General features: G+C 40.2%; 1 protein-coding gene across 1 annotated transcript in view; it reads right to left on the bottom strand.

The window, feature by feature from the left end:
• The window catches only part of TCP10 (t-complex 10), a 32,814-nt gene extending 19,314 nt beyond the window's left edge, over positions 1-13,500 (bottom strand). The window contains exons 1-7 of the mRNA XM_026845890.1: positions 13,407-13,500; positions 12,107-12,202; positions 10,936-11,074; positions 9,070-9,178; positions 6,890-8,285; positions 5,600-5,723; positions 1,625-1,790 (exon numbers count right to left, since the gene is read on the bottom strand). Of these exons, the coding sequence (XP_026701691.1) occupies positions 1,625-1,790; positions 5,600-5,723; positions 6,890-8,285; positions 9,070-9,178; positions 10,936-11,074; positions 12,107-12,202; positions 13,407-13,500 (2,124 nt within the window). The remainder of the gene's footprint in view (positions 1-1,624; positions 1,791-5,599; positions 5,724-6,889; positions 8,286-9,069; positions 9,179-10,935; positions 11,075-12,106; positions 12,203-13,406) is intronic.
• Between the last annotated feature and the right edge of the window lie 5,655 nt (positions 13,501-19,155).

Raw genomic sequence — 19,155 nt, 5'->3', positions numbered from 1 at the left:
CCTCCCTCACCCGTGCTGAAGTCCACACTGAGTCCTCTTCATTCAGAACACTCATGCTGGATACTGAAAATGGAATATTCATGGCATTAAGCTAGATATGAGCAGTTTGCTCTGTAGTCAACCAATTATCACATTCACCCTTTTCCTACTTTTCCTTTACTTGTGTATCTTCCCACTTGTGTTCTAATCACCGTCCTTTCTTTGCTCAGAATTTCACACATCCATCAGCCATTTTCATGAAGAAGCAGACTTCTGAACTTGGCAATCACACAGATATGCGACTCAGAAAGTGTTTTGGAACTCTTTCATGGAGAATTAAATTTTTGAACCTGCACTAATTATGCTATCAGGTGGGAACAAAAGATTAAAACAATTTCATCAAACTTCATCTCTAGGACTAAACCTAGTCAGGAAACACCATTATTCCCTATCAGAAATTCTAACAACTTTTTTGAAATCCCAGGTGTAAAGAAAGATGATGTTTCAAAATATTGTGCAGAGAGGACATTCAAAATATCTTTAACCAAAGTACTAAAATAACCTCACTGAAACGGTTAATAATTTCCTGTTGTAAATATTACCTCTAGACAAAAACAGAACATGAGCAGAGAGAACATCCACTGTGTGTATGGTACGAAAATATGTATTTCAAAAATACACAAATGATAAATAAAGATAGAAAGTTTGAACATATTATTGCCACTTTTATTTGTTCTGATCAAGAAAATAATTGAAATTGTCAGTTTGCTGTCAAATCTATCAGTTTGGTTTAGACATCCTTTTGCAGCAGAACATTGTTCCAGACATTTCTGAGCATTACCATTGCCTACTCTTTTATCCTACAAAAACAGAGCTTTTAATAGTCACCATGTCCTTTATCACTGGCTCACATAACTTATTTTTCTCTTTATCAGTGATTCTAGAAAATTACTTAAAGTCGTATTATGTCTAGCCATTTTTAATAGGGACAATAGCCACAGATATTCAGAGATTACTTTATCATTAAGGAGGCTGAAATTGAGGATTCAAACAGATAGAATCCCCTAAAGGAATTTAGAAAAAAACACAATGACTCGGGGATGTTATTAGGGAGATTAGGTTGTAGGTACACAGCTAGATACCCTCAAAATACCTCAAAGCCAAAGGTCAGGATAGTTTAAAGAGAAAAATCAGCAAACTCCCAGCTCAGGGATGAGAATAGAGAGTTACAGCCAATACTTCTGTGTCACAACGGCTTTTTATATCAAAAAGACATAAAACCCACTGTGTCAAGAGTTGGAAATTTTTCAAGAGCCACCTCATATCTGGGCAAATCAGTACAAGGAAGAATAAGGAACACAGAAACCTCCCAACCTTCCTTAAGAAATAGAAGGCAGAAGCCATTTTTTTCTTATATAAAGACAGCAGAATGTACATTCAAAATACAAGCCAAAACAATCTCCTAATAACATAAAACACCATCACTGTACACACAACTGTCGTCGAGAAGTAGCTTGAATAATTGGCCATCTGTAGCAAATGAAAGGATTCAGGTACTATCGTAAGACGCTTTACTATCATAAGATCCTTCCATAGGCTAGTAATTGATGAGAACTGTGTATTTATTCTACAGAAGGCAGCTTACTTGTATTTCTTCTGATTTCACTTTTTCTGCAGTGACTCCAGCTGTTCCTTTGAACCTGCTATGGGCAATTTTTTCTTTCTGCAGTGGGTGAATTTGGTGTCTGTTGTATTCCAAAGGGTGAGTTAGCTCCTGGCTTCGGGCAGTCTTGAGCTGGTCCATTCGTATTCTGTTCATAAGGTAAACAAAAAATATGAAGTTGTCATAAAGACTGACAAAGGACTATCTTTAGATGTACCTTCTTGGGGCATGATTTTTGGAGGGCTTGGGCATGTGCCATATATGCTGATACTGCTGGGAGTGGCAAGTTATCATCCCTTGTCAAAGTTGAGGTCCTTCATCACTGGGAACGCCCATGCATGCATTCAGCTTCAAAATTTATTCTATTGAGCAGATGGAAACAATCCTCATTAAAATTTTCTGACAACGTAAAGACCATGAACTTACAGGCTTTCGAATGCATTTTCTGTTCATACAGATAGCTAAATTAGTGCAAACCTGCAGAAGGCACAGCTTGTTCCCTGGCATTACACCTATGAAGCACTTCATCATGCAAGACTGTGGTCTGAGGTGTATTGCCAGCAGCCCAGTCATTACTACAAATCAGAACAGCCATGGACCTGAATGAAAGGGGATAAAGTACTTTACTTTCCATAGGTAAATATGTTAGATGTGGGAGCTCAGCACCCAGAAGAGATTTTGCCTTTGAACTCAGTGTCTCAAGCCATGAGTTGTCTGGAAGTGCACTTAAAAACTCAGCAAGAGTAGAAGAGTATAAATCTTTACATATATCCTCAGACAGAGTATATTTGCATGACTATGATCTAGCTGCTTAGTTCATTTTTAAGATGATACTAAATTATTTATTAGCTTCCTGCTTCAGATCACTTCATGGCCTACAGCCACCATCTGGCCACCACCTATTACTTGAAAAGCAACACAAGTTACAGGAGGCAACCATGACCTCATGCTTTCTGTCAGCACTTCAGCAGCAAAATCTGAAAGTTCTGAGATAGTAAGAAATAAACAAACTCCTGTTGTAAATGTTACTCCATATCCTGCTGCTCTTTACAATCCATTACCTAATTTTTGTTTTTTCATTGTTTTGTACCCTAAATAAGCCTTTCTAATATTCTCGTTAAAGGCGTGCTAAAAAAAAGTCTCAGCAATACTCAATAGAAGTATTAACTCTCCTCACATTAATACAGTTAAATTAGCAGATATACCCCCTGCGTGATTATGTCCAGCCTACCACTGCTCCATATCTGGATTAGTTGCCCTGAAATACAATGTACTAGAACAAAAGCAATATGCAAGAGCTATATATAACATCTTCCACTGAGGACTGAGCAGTACTGTCTTAAGTTTCTTGCACCCTGTAAAATAAAATCCAGCCTGCAATTCCTTCCAGCATCTCAGCTGATATCAACGTCTTCAGAATTGCACAAGAGTTACACACTTGTACAAATGAACTAATCAGAGCTGGAGCATGAACCCAAGTGTGCAATTGTCCAGAGCACCACATCTCTAGCATGACCTCTGGTCTTGGCATGGGCCATCCAGCACTGCACTAGACCATGCTGGGCAAGGTTTGGAGGTTACTGCAGCCCAGGGATCAGGTCCAGCAGACAGCTTGGTTGTGGCCACTCTGGTCTGCAGGGTAAGGCAGGTTAGTCACATGGAGGTATTCTGCTGGGCCACTTTGCCTCAAGGCTAGAAAACAGACCCTGGCCTGGGGAAATGTAATAACGAAGGGCACACAGAATACTTCTTTAGGGCTGACAACCATTCATACCCCGGCTATAAATTACAAATAGGAGCTAGATGCACAACACAGATATAAAATACATTAAAAAGGCTAACCACTTAGTGCTAACTCAAATTCTTGAATGCATCTCAGGCATAGCTCTGCATGAGGCACATTGCAGCAGTCTGGCTGTGAGGCAAAAAACATAGCTGAAGCAAAAGTCTTTTTTCCAAGAAAAAGTCTTTTAGTGAAATGCATGTAGGAAAAAAAAAAACCAACATGTTGGCTACTGCTGTTAGTCCAGAGAGAGTGCAGATTCAATACTACAAGGAAATTATGTATTAAAAATGGCAAAAGAGCTGTCCTTGTTGAATAAACAAGGAAATAACCATCACTGAATCCTCTCACTGATGTCAAGAGCTGGCAACAGCTACCTCAGTGCTGCAAGGGTGCTACTGCCTTGAGCACTGTCCAGGTTCTGTTAGGCACCAGATATACACAAGACACTATTTCCCAACTGTTTTCACCCTGTTGCCTACATTGTTTGTGCCTGCAAAGGTCTGAAAACAAAGTGCTTGGAAACGAAAGAATGGATAGACTGAGCAGGTCCAGGCATGTTTGTGCTGCTCTCAAATGGATTTTCTTTGCTTCCAGCAAGCACAAGTTGTCAACATGGCACAAGTGAAGTATTACTGATGTGGTGGCCATCTTGTGTTCCTGATATAGGTTTAAAAATGCACAGGGCCAACACAGTCAAGGAGAATCAGCTGCCGTTCGCAGTTAGTTTTAGCTCAGAAGTTAGAAACAGTAAGTGAAAAGACGTGCAGATTATACTAGGCAGACATTTTTGGATAAACATTTGTATGGAAATGTTAGGGGCTACTATGGCTAATGACATAAATCCATGGAAAGCTTTTTTTAAAACCTGCACTATTACAGAAAAAATCAAAGCCATGTCCACTGTGAGGAAGCACTGTCAGCAGGCAGAGAATGCAATGCTGGCAGAGTGCAGCACTGCAGTAATTCTGCACAAGCACATCACTCCACAGCCAAAATTTACACCAATAAAAGTAAAAGCAGCACCTAATTTCATTAGTAGTTTTACAAACTGCCAAAGCCCACAAATATTCACATCTAGAACACCTATCACAGTCAGCCAGAGATCATCTTCTGATATGTTTTCAAGATCACAAACAAGAAGGACCTTTAATGAAACCATTTATTTTTAAGACGTTGAAAGATTTTGATGAAAGACATCTATAGGAGGAAACTATACAAACTGATAAATGTAATTCAGAAATATCCTTTGGCACTAACCCCATGGTCTTTGAAATCAAGAGGAATGGACAAGAACATGAAAAATAATTTTTTACTTTGCATTATATATTGAAATAAAATTCAAATCACTAAACTACACTAATTTGGCACTAGTTAAGAACTAGGCTTGAAATGCAAAGAGGGAAAGAATCTCTCCTGTGTTTACAGTAGATACTACCTAGTAATTTCTAACAGATTTCATCACGTAAAAAAAAAATATTTTATTTGATTGTAAGCATGCATAACCTGTAATTAGTTATAGTTGTGAAGGCACTTCCATTCCAAACCCCATAGTTTCAAAACTTATTTCTTGCAGGGATTTTGTGGTAAAGAATTGCTTTTCTTCTGTGAAGATGTAAACCAAACCAAAACCAAAACAAAACAATTTTCAGCATTTAATAATTACAAATCACACAAGCAACACTCTTGAATTTTCAAGTTCTTCACTTATATGGTACAAAATGCATCCTCAGTCTAGTCTGAAGATAGGTGTTCCTGAAATAACAATTCTCTTAACATTGACATATACACTTTTGTTAACTTTGAAATACAGCTACACTGATGTGAATGTGATATGAGAAGTTTATCCTTCACTCTATCAGGGCCCCGATCCCATAAAAAAAATTGTCTTGAGTTCTTACTGATTTCAGTGTTATCTGAAGATGTTCAGCAACTTATAAAAAGCATTCAGCATTGCTCAGCTTTAAGATCCAAACTGCACCAGAGTCCCCTTCAGTTAGGCACTTTACTTTTAATATAGACATCTAAATAAGTGTTTCAGTTCTGAGTCAACATAGATGCCCTCTAAAAGAAGCTAGCTAATAAGTAAGAATTTAGCAGTCTGATTTTAAGGATCCTAAAGGAAATATTTGCCTCACCGCACACAAACCAATTTCTGGTGTATACAGATTTACCTGTGAAAATGCATTGCTTTCTCTTGTTCTGCTTTCACCCTAGTCAGTGAAGGGGTTCCTTGGCAGTGTACATCAGTCTCTAATCCTCTGGTAAGGATGTTCTGGGTTTCTTCTATAAAGAAATTCATGTTAGTACACAGAACTCTGTGAATATTTATGAAACCTTTCTATGTATTTAAAGCCACAGACTGCATAAGTGCAGTAATCTTTATTGCTTAATCTATCAAAAAGAATTAATGTATCTTTGCCTAATTATGCAAGTATTCTGTTCCCAGCAGAGTTCTTAGTAGTGCAACTGAAGCCCTACAAATCATGATAAGTGAAACGGATTTGGGGATATATAGGAGTCAGTAGCTGAATTCCTTTTCAGGCATGTGAATGCCACGTGATAGTTCAACCTAATTTTGAATGTAACTTTCAAAGAGGCCTCAGGAACCCTTTTTTTAACAGCAGCCTAAGTGTGTTTGGCAAGTTGTGACAGAGCAATTGAGGCCCATCAGATGTTAATACTTCTGCACAGGTGATTACTGAAGGCAGGACAACTGATTTTGACTGGTCCTACACAAAGACACAGCTAGTGGTGTTGAGGTGAGGAGTCAAAGTGAGGGAAGTCCTTCAGTGGAAACTAAGAGAGAAGAAAAGTCAAGAACCAGTTTAATAAAAAGGAGACAATCCTGCTCAAGCAGGATACCATTTCATTGCTAGAAGTATAATAAGATCACTGGGCCAAAAGGCTAGAAAGATTGGTTGACCAAAGAACTGGGACCACATTCAGGACAAACTGAGTGAAGATGTTCTTAGGAAATCATAATTTTCCACTGATGTGGGGCTCTCTGTGTCTTAGGAAAAAAGCATGCAAATTTGAGAAATGATTTTGTCCACCTTTCTTGAAGTCACCTTATCTTTGAGGAGTGTAAATAGAAAATGTGAACATCTCATTGTCAAGGGGTCAGTGGGAGAAACATACCTAAGCTACAGGTAACCCTAGCACTGACTCCAGGGACTCACTGAATCTCCCACACATCTTATGGAGTCAAAAGTCTGCACCTGAAATTGTAACTCAAGCAACAGACTTAGGAAAAATGGCTAGTGACAATGGAGAGCCAAGCATAACAAGGGGCTTGCAGATATATCTCTCCCCTCTTCTCTTTTTTTCCAGTTTAGGACTGACAGATACCAACAGAGGTGGGCATATACCTGGAGAGCACAGTCAGAATGAGTCATAAATCCAAGAGAAATTTTTTTCCCCTATGGAAAATAAATGTAAATCAAAACTTGGGTAGTTCTTACCTAATGTGTCTGTAAACAGTTTTTTCCATGGTTCTTCCACTGCAGGGGTTTCTTTAATCTTGAAAGCAGGAGTCTCCCCAGCCACTGTTGAGGATGGCAGATGTAGGCTTTTAACATCCCTGACCTCATCTTCATTCTTTGATTCCAGCTCTTGCTCTCTTCTTTTCAATCTTGTGAGATGAACCTTGCTCCCTTTCAGCCTGACAACCCCAGTACTGGAATCACTACTGCTTGTGCTGCAGTGGAGACCTTTCTGTCTTGAGATCGCTTGACTATCTTTCTTCCTTGGGGGCGATCTGCTGTACTTTTTAGCAGACATTTTTTCAGTTCCACTGGGCTCATCACTAGCATAATCACCATCAGAAAGATCCAGATGTCTGTCAATATGATCTACTCCCTGAGGCCCATGCTGGGAGGGATACTGAGCATGGTGAGGTTTGGGGTCATCATCACTGTTGGAGGATAAGCAGCTTGACTCACAGGATAAAGATGCAACATGCCATGTTGAGGTAGCTGTCCCTTTCCTTTGCCACTCCTGCTGCAAAGCTGAGGATGAGCTTCCCTTCTCCACAGCCTTAGGTGAGCTACATGTAATTTTTACTATCTTATCATTGACCATTTTAAACCTAGTATGGATGTGTCTTTTGCTTTCTGAGCTCTGGCTCCCCAGAACAAGTTCCTGTGGCCATACCTGAACCCACTTCTGACCCTGTCTGAACGCAGGGCCTGCACTCCACCCTGCCTCCTTGATGTGATCTGTTTCTAAATCCTGAAGTGGAGAATGATTTTGCAGGACTTCCAAGGGGGATTTTGCTCTCTGTATGAGATGACCCTTCAGAGGCTGCTCTACCCTACCAAGGTCTTTTTGCGGAGTACCCTCCACAGGTCTTCCACCAGTTCTGCCTCCTTGCCCTGGAGAATCCATATGATGAGTTTCCCTTTCCTCAGCTTCTTGTAGGTTCATTTCTGTTATTTTTTCAGGACATGGTTGCAGGATTTCAGGCCACCTTCTCTGTGGTGAGTCAACAGGATTTTCCTTTACATCTTTATCTCTCCCAATCACTTCTTTTTCTTCTGCACTTTGGTCAACTACTTTTGCTTCACAGTCAGTTTGAGTCTCTATCTCCCACTTAGCTAAAGCACAGTCTGCTTTTTTTTCATGTGTACCCATCTGCATGGAACTACTGACCTGGAGATTTAACTCAGAGAATTCCCCTGGCTTCATTATGCCTGCATCCACTTGGCCAGGCTGGGAGAAATGACTCCAACAGTCCAAACCAGCTCTTCGAGAATGCTTGCTGTCTTCTTTGAAAGGGTTCTGTTTATTTTTTTTGAGTCTTGCCATACCTTCTTTTCGTTTCAGAAAAGCTTTCTGAGGTGTTAATTTCACCTTGCTCTGAAAAAAACAGAAATCCTGACAATCACAGTCTGAGTATCTTTCTACAGAAAGAAAAATATTTATGATAATTGAAAAAGCTGAGACACCAGAAGTCTTAAAGACACTGGCTATGGATAAATGAGTACATAAGTAACAGCCCCAAGACTGCAAGAAAAGTACAAGAACTTTTAGAAGCAGTCACTACTTATTAGTAGAGTCAGATGATTAAGATGGTGCTAAGTACTTATATGATAGAAGATGAGAAAAGTTCTGTGTTTCTTTGTTTTTAAATGAAGTTTGAGTGGTTTTTACAATGTGACACAGAAGCATATAAATGCATCAGTATGAGATGTTACTTTGCCAGGGAGACATAGAGAAAATTCCTGAGTGATGAAATGTGCATCTTCCAAGCCAACAAACCTAACAAAATGCTGAGTCTGACACCTAGAGGTGTCAGACATGAAGTCATCTCAAACTGCACATGAGGCAAGAAGCAGATTTATTGTGAAATAAACAGAATCAACCCTGAGTTAACTAATTATGTTGAGACTCAGGAACAAACTATGACCCAGAAAGTATGTGGAAAGAGAAGAAAACAGTGGGAAACAGTGGGGAATATGACAGTGACTGAGTAATACAGGTTTTTTTAATTTTGGAAAAAATCTTCCAATATCACATGAAAGAACAGTGGAAAGATGTGCTGCCATGCAGTGAGCCAAAACAGAGCCCACACAATACCCAAGTCAATGAGAACTTGTCAAAAAAAAACAAAAAAAAAGAGAATGCACCAGTGGCAGAGTACCTGCTGCTCCTTCTGCTGTTTTTCTATGAGATGATTATCTACTTTAAGTTGTTCTTCAACAAATTCTTCAGAAGTCTTCTGTCTAATACCAATGGGTAGTGTGATTGGCCTAGGCAACAAGCAAGAAGGTACTTATTTATAAGGTTCTCCAATTAGTTTTCTTTTAAAATGGATACGCTGTTGAGTTTAGAACGGAAATGTTCTCTGCATTTTTTAAAATGTGAAGCATGTTAATAAACAGGCCACTGTTGTGTGACATTTAAGTCTCACTTGAAAACATCCTGTCTAGTCTAAACATTAATTACACTTTTAGCAAGTAACATTTTTTGGCTGGTATCAATCTCTCCTTAAAAATAGAAAATAGTCAAAAGGAAAAATATTTTAGCCATTTTCTCCAGACTAGAGCTGGTTACAGTCACAAAGAACTCACTATCTCTGACAGAGTGGGTTGAATTAGCTAGTGAAGAGTGATAGAGAAAAATAATGTCATAAATGTTGTGGAGGGACAAATTGAACGCTGACTCAAAATGAAGCATAATACAGCATAGATGCGTGTATCTTATTTCATTGGAAGTGTGCTTAGAGCCTTAATTTAGTCACTTACTAATAATTTCTACTGAATATTAAAAAATCCTGGATTTACTAGAGGTACTGGTTATGCAGCACATTACTGTTCTTTCTACACCCCACCTCCACCTAACAGCACTGTAACACAGATAATCTTTTCATTTGTCAGTCTGGCTGTCTGTTAGTATGCACCATGGCCTAATAGGGTTAGATCTGTAGAGCAAAACTATTGTTACTGAGGGCTCAGTGTTAGATGACACACATTTCAGGGAAGTTTACTTCAAACCAACTATAGCCTTGTCCCATAGCAAAAATGTCATGAAGAGTTGGAGTACATTCTGTGCTTCAGTTTCATCCAGCTCATGCTAAGACCACAGTGTAAACCAAAGCACAAGTCAGGGTGACTGGGAGACAGACTTCAGAAGCTCACTGCTGATCCAAAAAGGCATATGTGCACAGGCCCACTTGCCCAGAGGTGCTTATGGTCCTGCCACCTCTTCCCAGCCTTCTGCTCTGCAGGTGCCTGTCTTCCTTCTCTGCCCAGCTTCCACATGGTTAATGCACCAAAACACACTCATGACAATCACTCTCAGTCTGTACTTGCCTAGAAGTTTGCTGCTTCTCTTTTATACTTGATGGAAGGCTTGGTGTGCCAACAAGCTGCTGCTTCTATCTGAATCAGCTGAGGAAAGGTAACAACTCTACAAGCATTTCTCCCATCACTACTGCCAGCCTACCAATTCTTGCCTAGCCATAAGCACTCCCTCAGTGTGCTGCTACAAATACTTTTGCAATGCAGTGATGAACCAGATCAGCAAACTGGTCCTAGTTAAAAGTTGCATTTTTCCTCTCTCCAGATCATTTTAACAAGGATTACTTCACTGACATGTTCACTATATAGGCACATAAAAATTGGTCTTGTCACAGCTGAAGAGTCAGAGCAAGGACAAGAATGAATGAGCTACTCAGACTGATGCTGGCATCACAAACTGATGACCACTGCAGAAGAAATGATGGCATAACAAAAGAAGTTATCTAGCCCTGCCAGCTTTTGACTGACTTCTACCCTTTGAAGATCATAGCTGCAAAACTGGTTCATTTAAATTGGCTAAACCAGCATCCTATTATATAAAAGTAGATCAACTGCCAGTTCCTAGACCTGTCCAATCTCTGCCCACGCATACCTGCCACTCTCAAAGGAAAGAACCTTTGTGTTGCAAATATAATGCATACAGTATATGTACAATCAAGGAAAACACGCTTTTGTAGCTTGATGGGCTGATTAAGATCATTTCTCACCTGTCTTCTATGTTTCCAGTCTTCATCTTCCCCTCTATGTCAAAGGGAGATGGAATAATCTCCTCCTTTATTTCTCTTTGTTCTTCTTTGACAGCAGAAAATGTTTCAGGGAAACTCCTTTCTTTTAATTGACTGTTATCTAAGCAGCAGGAAAAAGGTCAATGAAAACAAAGCCTTTATAGAAAGAATAAATGAAAAATAAACATAAAATAAATAACTGTTTAAATTTTCAACAACATATGCAAGATTTTGATTTTTGAAAACACTTTATAAAATACAATTGAATTAAGGAGGTGGAAGGATGCAGCCCATGAAAAAAAGAGGCTCTGGATCCTGAAGGCTAGTTGCTAGAAATAAGGAAAGGGCAAATGGTATGATTTCTACTCCTTGCCTCTAGAGATTTGTAATGCTCGGTTAATGTCTTCACTGCAGGAAATTTCAATGGAGACACTTTGCTAGACAGTACTGAACTACTCATGTGTCTGTAATTATGTGACCTGCAGGCCAGTTCATTAAACAGTTTAACAAGCAATATTTGTACACATGAGACTTTCTAACCGGGCATTTTCTATTCTATTTCACAAAAATGCAAATTTGTACATCTTCCTATTGAAGCTTGTTGGCTATGTTCACTACAAGACTCCCACTTCAATTAATCTTTTTTGTGTCAGCTAATGAAGACTTGCCGTTTTAGTGCATGTTAAGCCTGTCAGCTGCAGCAAAAAGCCTTTACAGGCTCATTCATACTACACACTGTTGCCAGGAACTATATAGCTCACTTTGTCTCAATGCACCCAGTGTTACTGAAGACCTTTGCAACATCCTGAAAGGAGTTTCTGGTCCAACAACAGGAATACAAAAGCTTTACATCCTTCTCTCACCATTTCCCAGCTACACACCAAAAATCTCCAGTCTGATAGCAGACAAGCAAGTGCTGTTTCTGCAACCTTCTCACCTGCCTTGCACCAGAATATGGCTGAGGAGGCAGAGGTAACACAGTAGATTGACAGCAGCAAGGGATGCAGAACCCATGTGTCCCTCCTCAGTCTTGTGTGGGGCTATGCTGTCTCCAGAATGCTCTAATAGGGGTGGTGCCCCAGCACTGTTATTTTCAACTAGTGCTTCCCAGAGCAAGGCAAGAACAGTGTGTCCAAGCAGCTGTGTAATTCACCTTTGTTTTCTTTTCTGTTCTCTTCTTGAGCATCTTGTCTGGAAATATTTTTTGTGGGGCTCTCAGTATACTGAATCAATGGCTCGGTGCTTATCCCTTTAAATAAGAATGAGAAGTGTTATACAAGCTATTGGTACACTCATGTTTATGTTTCAGTATTAAAAACCCACACTCATCACAACAGTCAGGAAGGTCTCAGTTCAGCCCAGTCCTCAATCACACATTCAGCTGAAGCATATTTCAAAGGCAACTGCACTGACCAGCTTCCAGCCAGGAGTTAACCTGATGCACTAAGGCCTCTGCACATTCAAGCCTTAGTTTTACATACATGAAGCAAGTCTAAGTCAGCACTGCTGTCAAAAAAAGCAGCCATACTTCCTCCTGTCCTCTGTTCTTCATGTGTTTTTGCTCTCAGGTTCCTGATGTCCTATCCACCCCCCTTCCCACTTTTGTGCTGAGAGATTTCTGAAACTCTCTGATAAGCTTCACTTGGCAACTGACCCTGGTTCAGGTTATTCCAGCAAGAAAATAATAGTGCCAGGCACAAGAAAGAGACAAGTCTCCTTCAGTGAGAATACTGGTCCTGAGCTAGATTGAAGAATATGAAATTAAAGTTTTAATTGTACTATGGGACTGTCTCACAGCATCACAGTCAAGTCTTGCTATAGAAGTTCAAAGGAATCCAGGATGCAGATCTGATTTACATCCTCTTCCCCTTTAAGCAGTTTCATTTCCACTTCTTTTGTTCTTCCACCCATTTTGAAATCGGCATTTGATTTCTTGCAAATCATTCTTTCTTCTTTCTCAGCCTTTGGTATCTTCCCACAGAAGACGGGCTGGCAAAGTGTAGCAAAGGGAAGACGCCAAGCTTACACTGTTTTCTCTCCAAATGTTCTCCATGTCAGTGTGAGAAATGCCAAGATTGCTGATGAAGACCAGGCCTTCCTAGTTAAAGAAACACACCCTCTTGCCTTTGGAAGCTATATCCACTTCCTACTTTTTATACTTCTCCCCCTAAATATAACATCCTCCCTACTTCATATAACAGCTTTTTCAATTTAATGACTTTCTTCACCATTTATATCTACAAGGCCCAATTTCTCACGCAGGATGACCATGATTCAAAAAATTTTAAAAATAAAGTTTAAAATTCCTTAAAAGCTTTTAGAACAAGCCACCATATAAACAAATCACCTTCCCCTGACCTGCAGTAAAATCAGCAACAATCACTAGCAAGGGCAAAAATTCACAGGACTTGCACAATAGCCTTAGCTTCAGATTTCCAGCGTTTTTTACCCACCTGAATCTGAAAACTGCACATGCTCTCCTGAGATTTCTGAACTGCTCTCATTTGGCACGCACAGCGGGGATCTGCATTGCCAAGCAGAGTGCATTGCTAAGGGAGAGCTTTGTAAGTACTCCGGGGTCTCAACTTGGGAAGGCTTTTCTGATGGGAACTGAGAAGGAATGAAAGTAGCTGGAAAGCACGGAAAGGGTGGCATCGTGGCTGCTAGGTGGGAAGGTATTCCAGGAGAAACAGAAAGGCCTAAAAATAATTACCAGAGAGGAAAATTAGAGAAGCTTAAGACAAATATTTTGCACCAAAGTATAAAACTCTTGCTAAACTGGTATTGCACAAAACCCAATGTTGCTTTCATGTTCCTGGATGGTTTGCATGTTCAGAGTGAAATAATCAAATTCTGCTTTTGTTATTTTATTTAAATTGTAAAACGTGCTTGCTGCAATCATCAGTCCTAAACGAAATTATCATATGCTATGGGGATGCTGAATTAAAGAGAATTTACAAAGTACTCCTGAGCATGTGAAACACACATTTCCCCTAGGACTCCTTAAGTCCCTTAGCAGGTAAAAGTTAAGTATTGGAAAGTTTCTCTGAGGCTCTCCTTGATGCAAAAGAGGGGAAGGTTTTCCTTTTAGGTCTAGATGGCTGGTTACACATTTTATTAGAAGACTTCCAAGTGGAAAAGGTTTAAGCAGTTCTGCACAGGGACCAGAGGCCAGGCTCACTACTTCCAGGAAAGAAACCCCTTTATAAGGTTACAAAATTAGGCTTGCTTCTTATTTTTGTTCTCCACACCATGATTCTTTTCTGTCCTGTGACCTGACTTCAACAAGAAGAATAGAGACCGCCTGCGACTGAAATTGCCTCACCTCACAGTTAAGGCATTTTTTGGAAGAAGGCTGATCTGTGGATTCAAATCTGGTCTGGCACAGACTCAGATAAAAGCCCACCTCACTGCTTCTGGGAAGGTGCTCTAACCACACAGCTGGCAGATGGGCAGAGCCACTTCTGTCTGTTACCATGAGAGACATTGCAAGGATAACCTGTAGTTCAATGAGGTTTTGATTTTATTGTTGGTCACTGTATTATTTCTTTAAATGCATGGCAATATTAAAGCAACTACCTTTGCCATAGTAAGGTAATTATAGCCCTAGTAGTTCTTCATATTTTGCTTCTTTAAAGCATGACAGGAACAGATTATGCAATGTCTTTTGCTACCCTCAACCTCCACTGCCTCCACTCACAAATGAGAACTTTCAGTGCAGATTTTGATCACCTTTTCATTCAAGCAACCATTCTGTCTGTGGCTTTCTATGTTAGTTAAGTATATCTGTGTGCAAGGTTTAAGCCTTGCCGGGATGAGAGAGCACGTTGCCATTGCCCCTCCCCTACCTGCGCCGGTTGGGCTGGAAGTTAGACACAGACCCTGGCTAAAATAACAAGAAATTTAATACAAGAGAGTAATAGAACAATCCAAACAACAACAGTATCAATGGTAACAACAATAAACAGCAATAACAGTGAACAAGACAAACGATATACAGAGAAATACCGCTAGCTGGTTTACGGAAAGCAAAGTTCCCTCCCAAGCCCGCCAAAGAGCAAGGAAAAGGTTCTGCCCCTGGACCTGACACCAGCATGGTATGAATAACCCGGCTGGAGATCCCTTCCCCCTCTCTCTCTGCTGGGGAAAACTTGACTCTATCCTGGCTGAACCAGGACAATCTGGATATGTAAATACAGCCCAACAGCATCCTATAAATATATTTCTTAGTGTATGAGCTTGGTTTTCAGCTCATGATACTAACTGTGCTCGCTTTCTTCAGAAATTTATCAAGTGATTTACAGCACTGGGGAAGGGGGAAGATGAAGCATAGCAGGACCCAAGGCACTTTCCTTTTTGCATGCTGTTCAGTCCTTCCTGAGAACCCAAAGAGAGTGGGGCAGCCTAACTGTTCTGCTCACAGCGAATGGTGGAAGTAACAATAAGCATCTTGCTAATTGTGGCATTTGGGCTGGGATTAAAGAGCAACATAATTGCTCTGTGTGTGATCTGCCTTGACTAGGAAACCTGGAAGCCCCAGACTGTGTATTTGTTCAACCTGGCCATTGCAGACAGCTCGCTGAGCATTTGCTGGCCATTTCAGCCAGGCTTCTCTGAGGCAACAAGCACAGGATCATGAAGATTTAATTTACTTAGCCATAGCCCTCATTCTGTCTTTTTCTCAAGCTGTGTCCCTAGTATACAGCTGTGACTCTTGACAGCTATTTCACAGTGGCATAGCTCCATCAGGAAAATCAGTACAATGACAGTCAGGCCTGTTGGTGTCACTGCTGGTGTGGCTTGGCTTCTGGCTGTGGGGTCAATGGTTGAGACCCTGCTTACCCCCCAGCTTAAAAAAACTGATTGTCACACAGCATCACGTTTGAAAATGAGACCTTCAATCAGATGTGACACTGTGTTCTTTGTCAAGTTTCTTGTTCCCTTCAGTCTCATATTGCTTTGCATTGCTGTCATCATCAGGAAGCTCAGAAAGGTCCCCACAACACAAGCAGACAACCTAAGCTGCAGAAACCCAGGTTTTTGGTGGTCACAGTGGGGTGGTGTTTGGCCCTTGTTTCCTACTTGGTGCATATACACCCATGTAGACCTGCTGATTATGTACATACTCTGCACCTCTGACAGCCATACGGCTTTTCAAGGTGCTGTTACCATGTTCAATGTCAGTATCTGCTGCACGCCAACAGCGCAATGGATCCAGTTGTCTGGTGTTTGTCCAGCCCAACTTTTTGTCTTTCTAAAAGAAAGTTCTCTGACCCTATGCAGCTGAGGGAATGAAGCAAAGCCCCAGAGCTCAGATATTCTTAAAAGATGCTGACACTTGAAACCAGCAGAGACCATTTGGTATATTTATAGAGATCTAATTATGCATGCATATACACAGGTTTAAAAGACTGGGGTTTTTTAAAGTTTTCTTCCATTTTTGTTACAATGGGAATAGAGGGAAGTTAAAAGTCTGCAAACATTTCCCTGGCCAATGTTGGTTTATTCCACTTTTCTAAACCCTTTTATTTTGTTGGCTAATAACTGCTGTTATATATATATATATATATATATATATATATATATATTAGTGAGGTAAATGAAATTTGCTAAAATTTCTTTTATGGCAACAATAATGTAAGGTCATGGTTCCCTAAAGCCAGCTAACAAGTGCCAAGTTTCTGTGATGAGGGTGGGGGCAAGGCAAGATACCATAAATTCTTGGTGGTTTTATTATTATCATTAACTCTGCATGAAGTAATGCCTATTGTTTTGAGTGGGCCTTTGAAAGCAGATGTTCCTCGTATGGCAACTGAAATAGAATTTTGATTATAAATTATTCTGTTCAAACTGGTCATACTAGGTGTGCTATGAAATATTTTTATACATGCGTGGAGGGACAGCAAAAAACATGGCTGTCTTTAACTGAGAGGATTTCCTCACATTATGTATGATTGGAACGAGGGAAGCAAATTTTGGAAAAAAATGTAGCTTTTCAGCTCTAAAAAGCTATTTGTAAGACCCCATCAGGCTATATGGAACTCTAACATGCAAGGTGCCATCACTTCTTCTGCGTATCCTCTGAGATCTTAGCAGAATGAGATTCTTGAAGCTCCTCCACTGGGCAAAGAAGCTTGAAAATAGACTGAGAAATGTGATGCTAGATCAATGCACAGATGCAGGCAGGGGACGTCTTAGGCTGTTCAGGTTCCTACCACGTGGATTAGGTAACCCCAGCAGGTTATCTGAGGAGCAGCAGCAATACAAGGATCATCTAGCTTTCCTATGCCCTTATGGATGTTCCCTGCCTAATGTCATGCACAAGCAGCCCTGCTAATGCCAGGCCAATGCTGTCACATGTCTATGTGATTTCCCTAAATTCTTCTTTCACCATGGGTCACAAGCTGAGAAGAATGTGCTACTACTGTGGACAGGGTGGGAAGGGTGGGGAGATCCTCTTTTTCTACCTGCTGAGCAAATGGCATTTTCTGATAATGCTACTGGTAAAATGAAGCTGTTCAAGGAGTTGTATCATGCTGTGAGGAATAGGCTGTACTATTAAAGATAAAAGTCTATTAACAGAAGCAGAGTGTGTTAGCTTTTTTCCTCTTCTTTGTTCTATGTGAAACCTGTAACTTTCATATATAGGTACAGAAAAAAAGGATATTTCAGCTTTTCTGTAATGTTCACCACCATGCTATAATTTTCTGCAGTACCATTCAAATCTATACTTCAATAGAAGTCTGTACAGGAGGTCTGTTATTAAGCTGAAAGGATTCCTCCTCATGGTTCTTCTGGAATTTTAATATAAAAAAGTGGAAACAAGCATTTTCTGGGGGTTACAGCTTGTGTGTAATATTTGTAAAGAAATTAATGTTTTATCTCAACTGCCAGAGGAGGAGCCCACAGCTGCTGAAAACAACTAACTGCAACATTTCACTGCTGGAGTGCAAGCATCAGCAGGTGAGAGTGCCATGGCATCAAGAGGGATTCCCCAAGTACCTGGGTTGTAAAGTGAGATGATTTTCTGCTGTTCAGCCACTAGCCTTTGCAACTGCTCCATCTGCTGCCTCATCACCTGGTCCTGCTGTCCTGGAGTCTGAAAATATCATGAAGATATATTATCAAACGATGTTTCTGGATAGTTTTTAATCAGAAAGAATCATCATATCTGGACTTTGGCAGTAGATATTTCTTAAAGTGTGTATTATTTTTAATAAAGAATGTTTGCATTTGTATTTAAAACTCTTGCCATTTATAGCTCAAAGGATACACTGACACTGTGCAGGCAGTATGTGCCTTACCAGGTTTTGCTACTCAGCCTCACATCTGCCAGCATTTACTTCTGGTTTGTGTGCTGACATTTCCTTCCCACAGAAGCTAAAGCACAAAAAGGAAAGAAGTATTTATCCATGTTTCACACCAAGAAGGTGTTAGAACAGCAGCAGAGCAGATAATACCCTAAGGTCAGGCTTCACTGTAAAACTTAAAAATGTGCCAGGGTCCAACATTTCACTGTTTGTTGAACTATCTGATAAATGGAAATTACCAATATCGTCTTTGAAAAGCAGCTTTCAAAAGTCAATATCCACAGAGCACAGATGCAATTAGGAGGAAATATGAGCACAGTCTGAAATTAGGGATTATAGAAGAACAAGTCCAGTCTTTGTCTCCATGGAAGTTTTCACTAACATGGAGAAAGGACTGACTCCGTCTCTGACTTAATTGCTACAAGTAGTTCTTCAGTCTCTCTGCAGCCCAGACACTCCTGCCTCTCTGCAGATACACACCTATCCAACTTGTCTTGGCCTTCTGAGTTTCCCAGTTTATCTTTATTTGACTCCTTCTCCCACTCATCTGTTTCTTCTGTCCTGTCCTCTGAGAAGAACTACCAGAGATCAGCAGTGCAAGAGACAGGTTTGGTTTTGGTTTTGGTTTTTAAATTTATTTATTGTGAAGTACCAGATCTGTTCCAGAACTAAAATTTACAGTGTAAAGACACCCTCATGTTGTTGCTGTGCTTGGAGCCATCTGCCTGGAAGCATCATTTTCACCCTACTTCCCCTCTGACAGGTATCACTTGAGAACACCATGTAATAAAGCAAACCCCAGTTCACCTTTTCTTTACCAGAATCTTTGAGAGCATTTTAATTCACATAGTAAAATTTCAGAAGACACCAAAGAACAAAGAATACCCAAGAC

Source organism: Athene cunicularia (assembly GCF_003259725.1).
Source record: "Athene cunicularia isolate RWA chromosome 3 unlocalized genomic scaffold, athCun1 chr3_part1, whole genome shotgun sequence".
Taxonomy (NCBI): domain Eukaryota; kingdom Metazoa; phylum Chordata; class Aves; order Strigiformes; family Strigidae; genus Athene; species Athene cunicularia.
The sequence above is the reverse complement of the archived record's forward strand: the minus strand, read 5'-3'. Positions and strand labels throughout refer to the sequence as shown.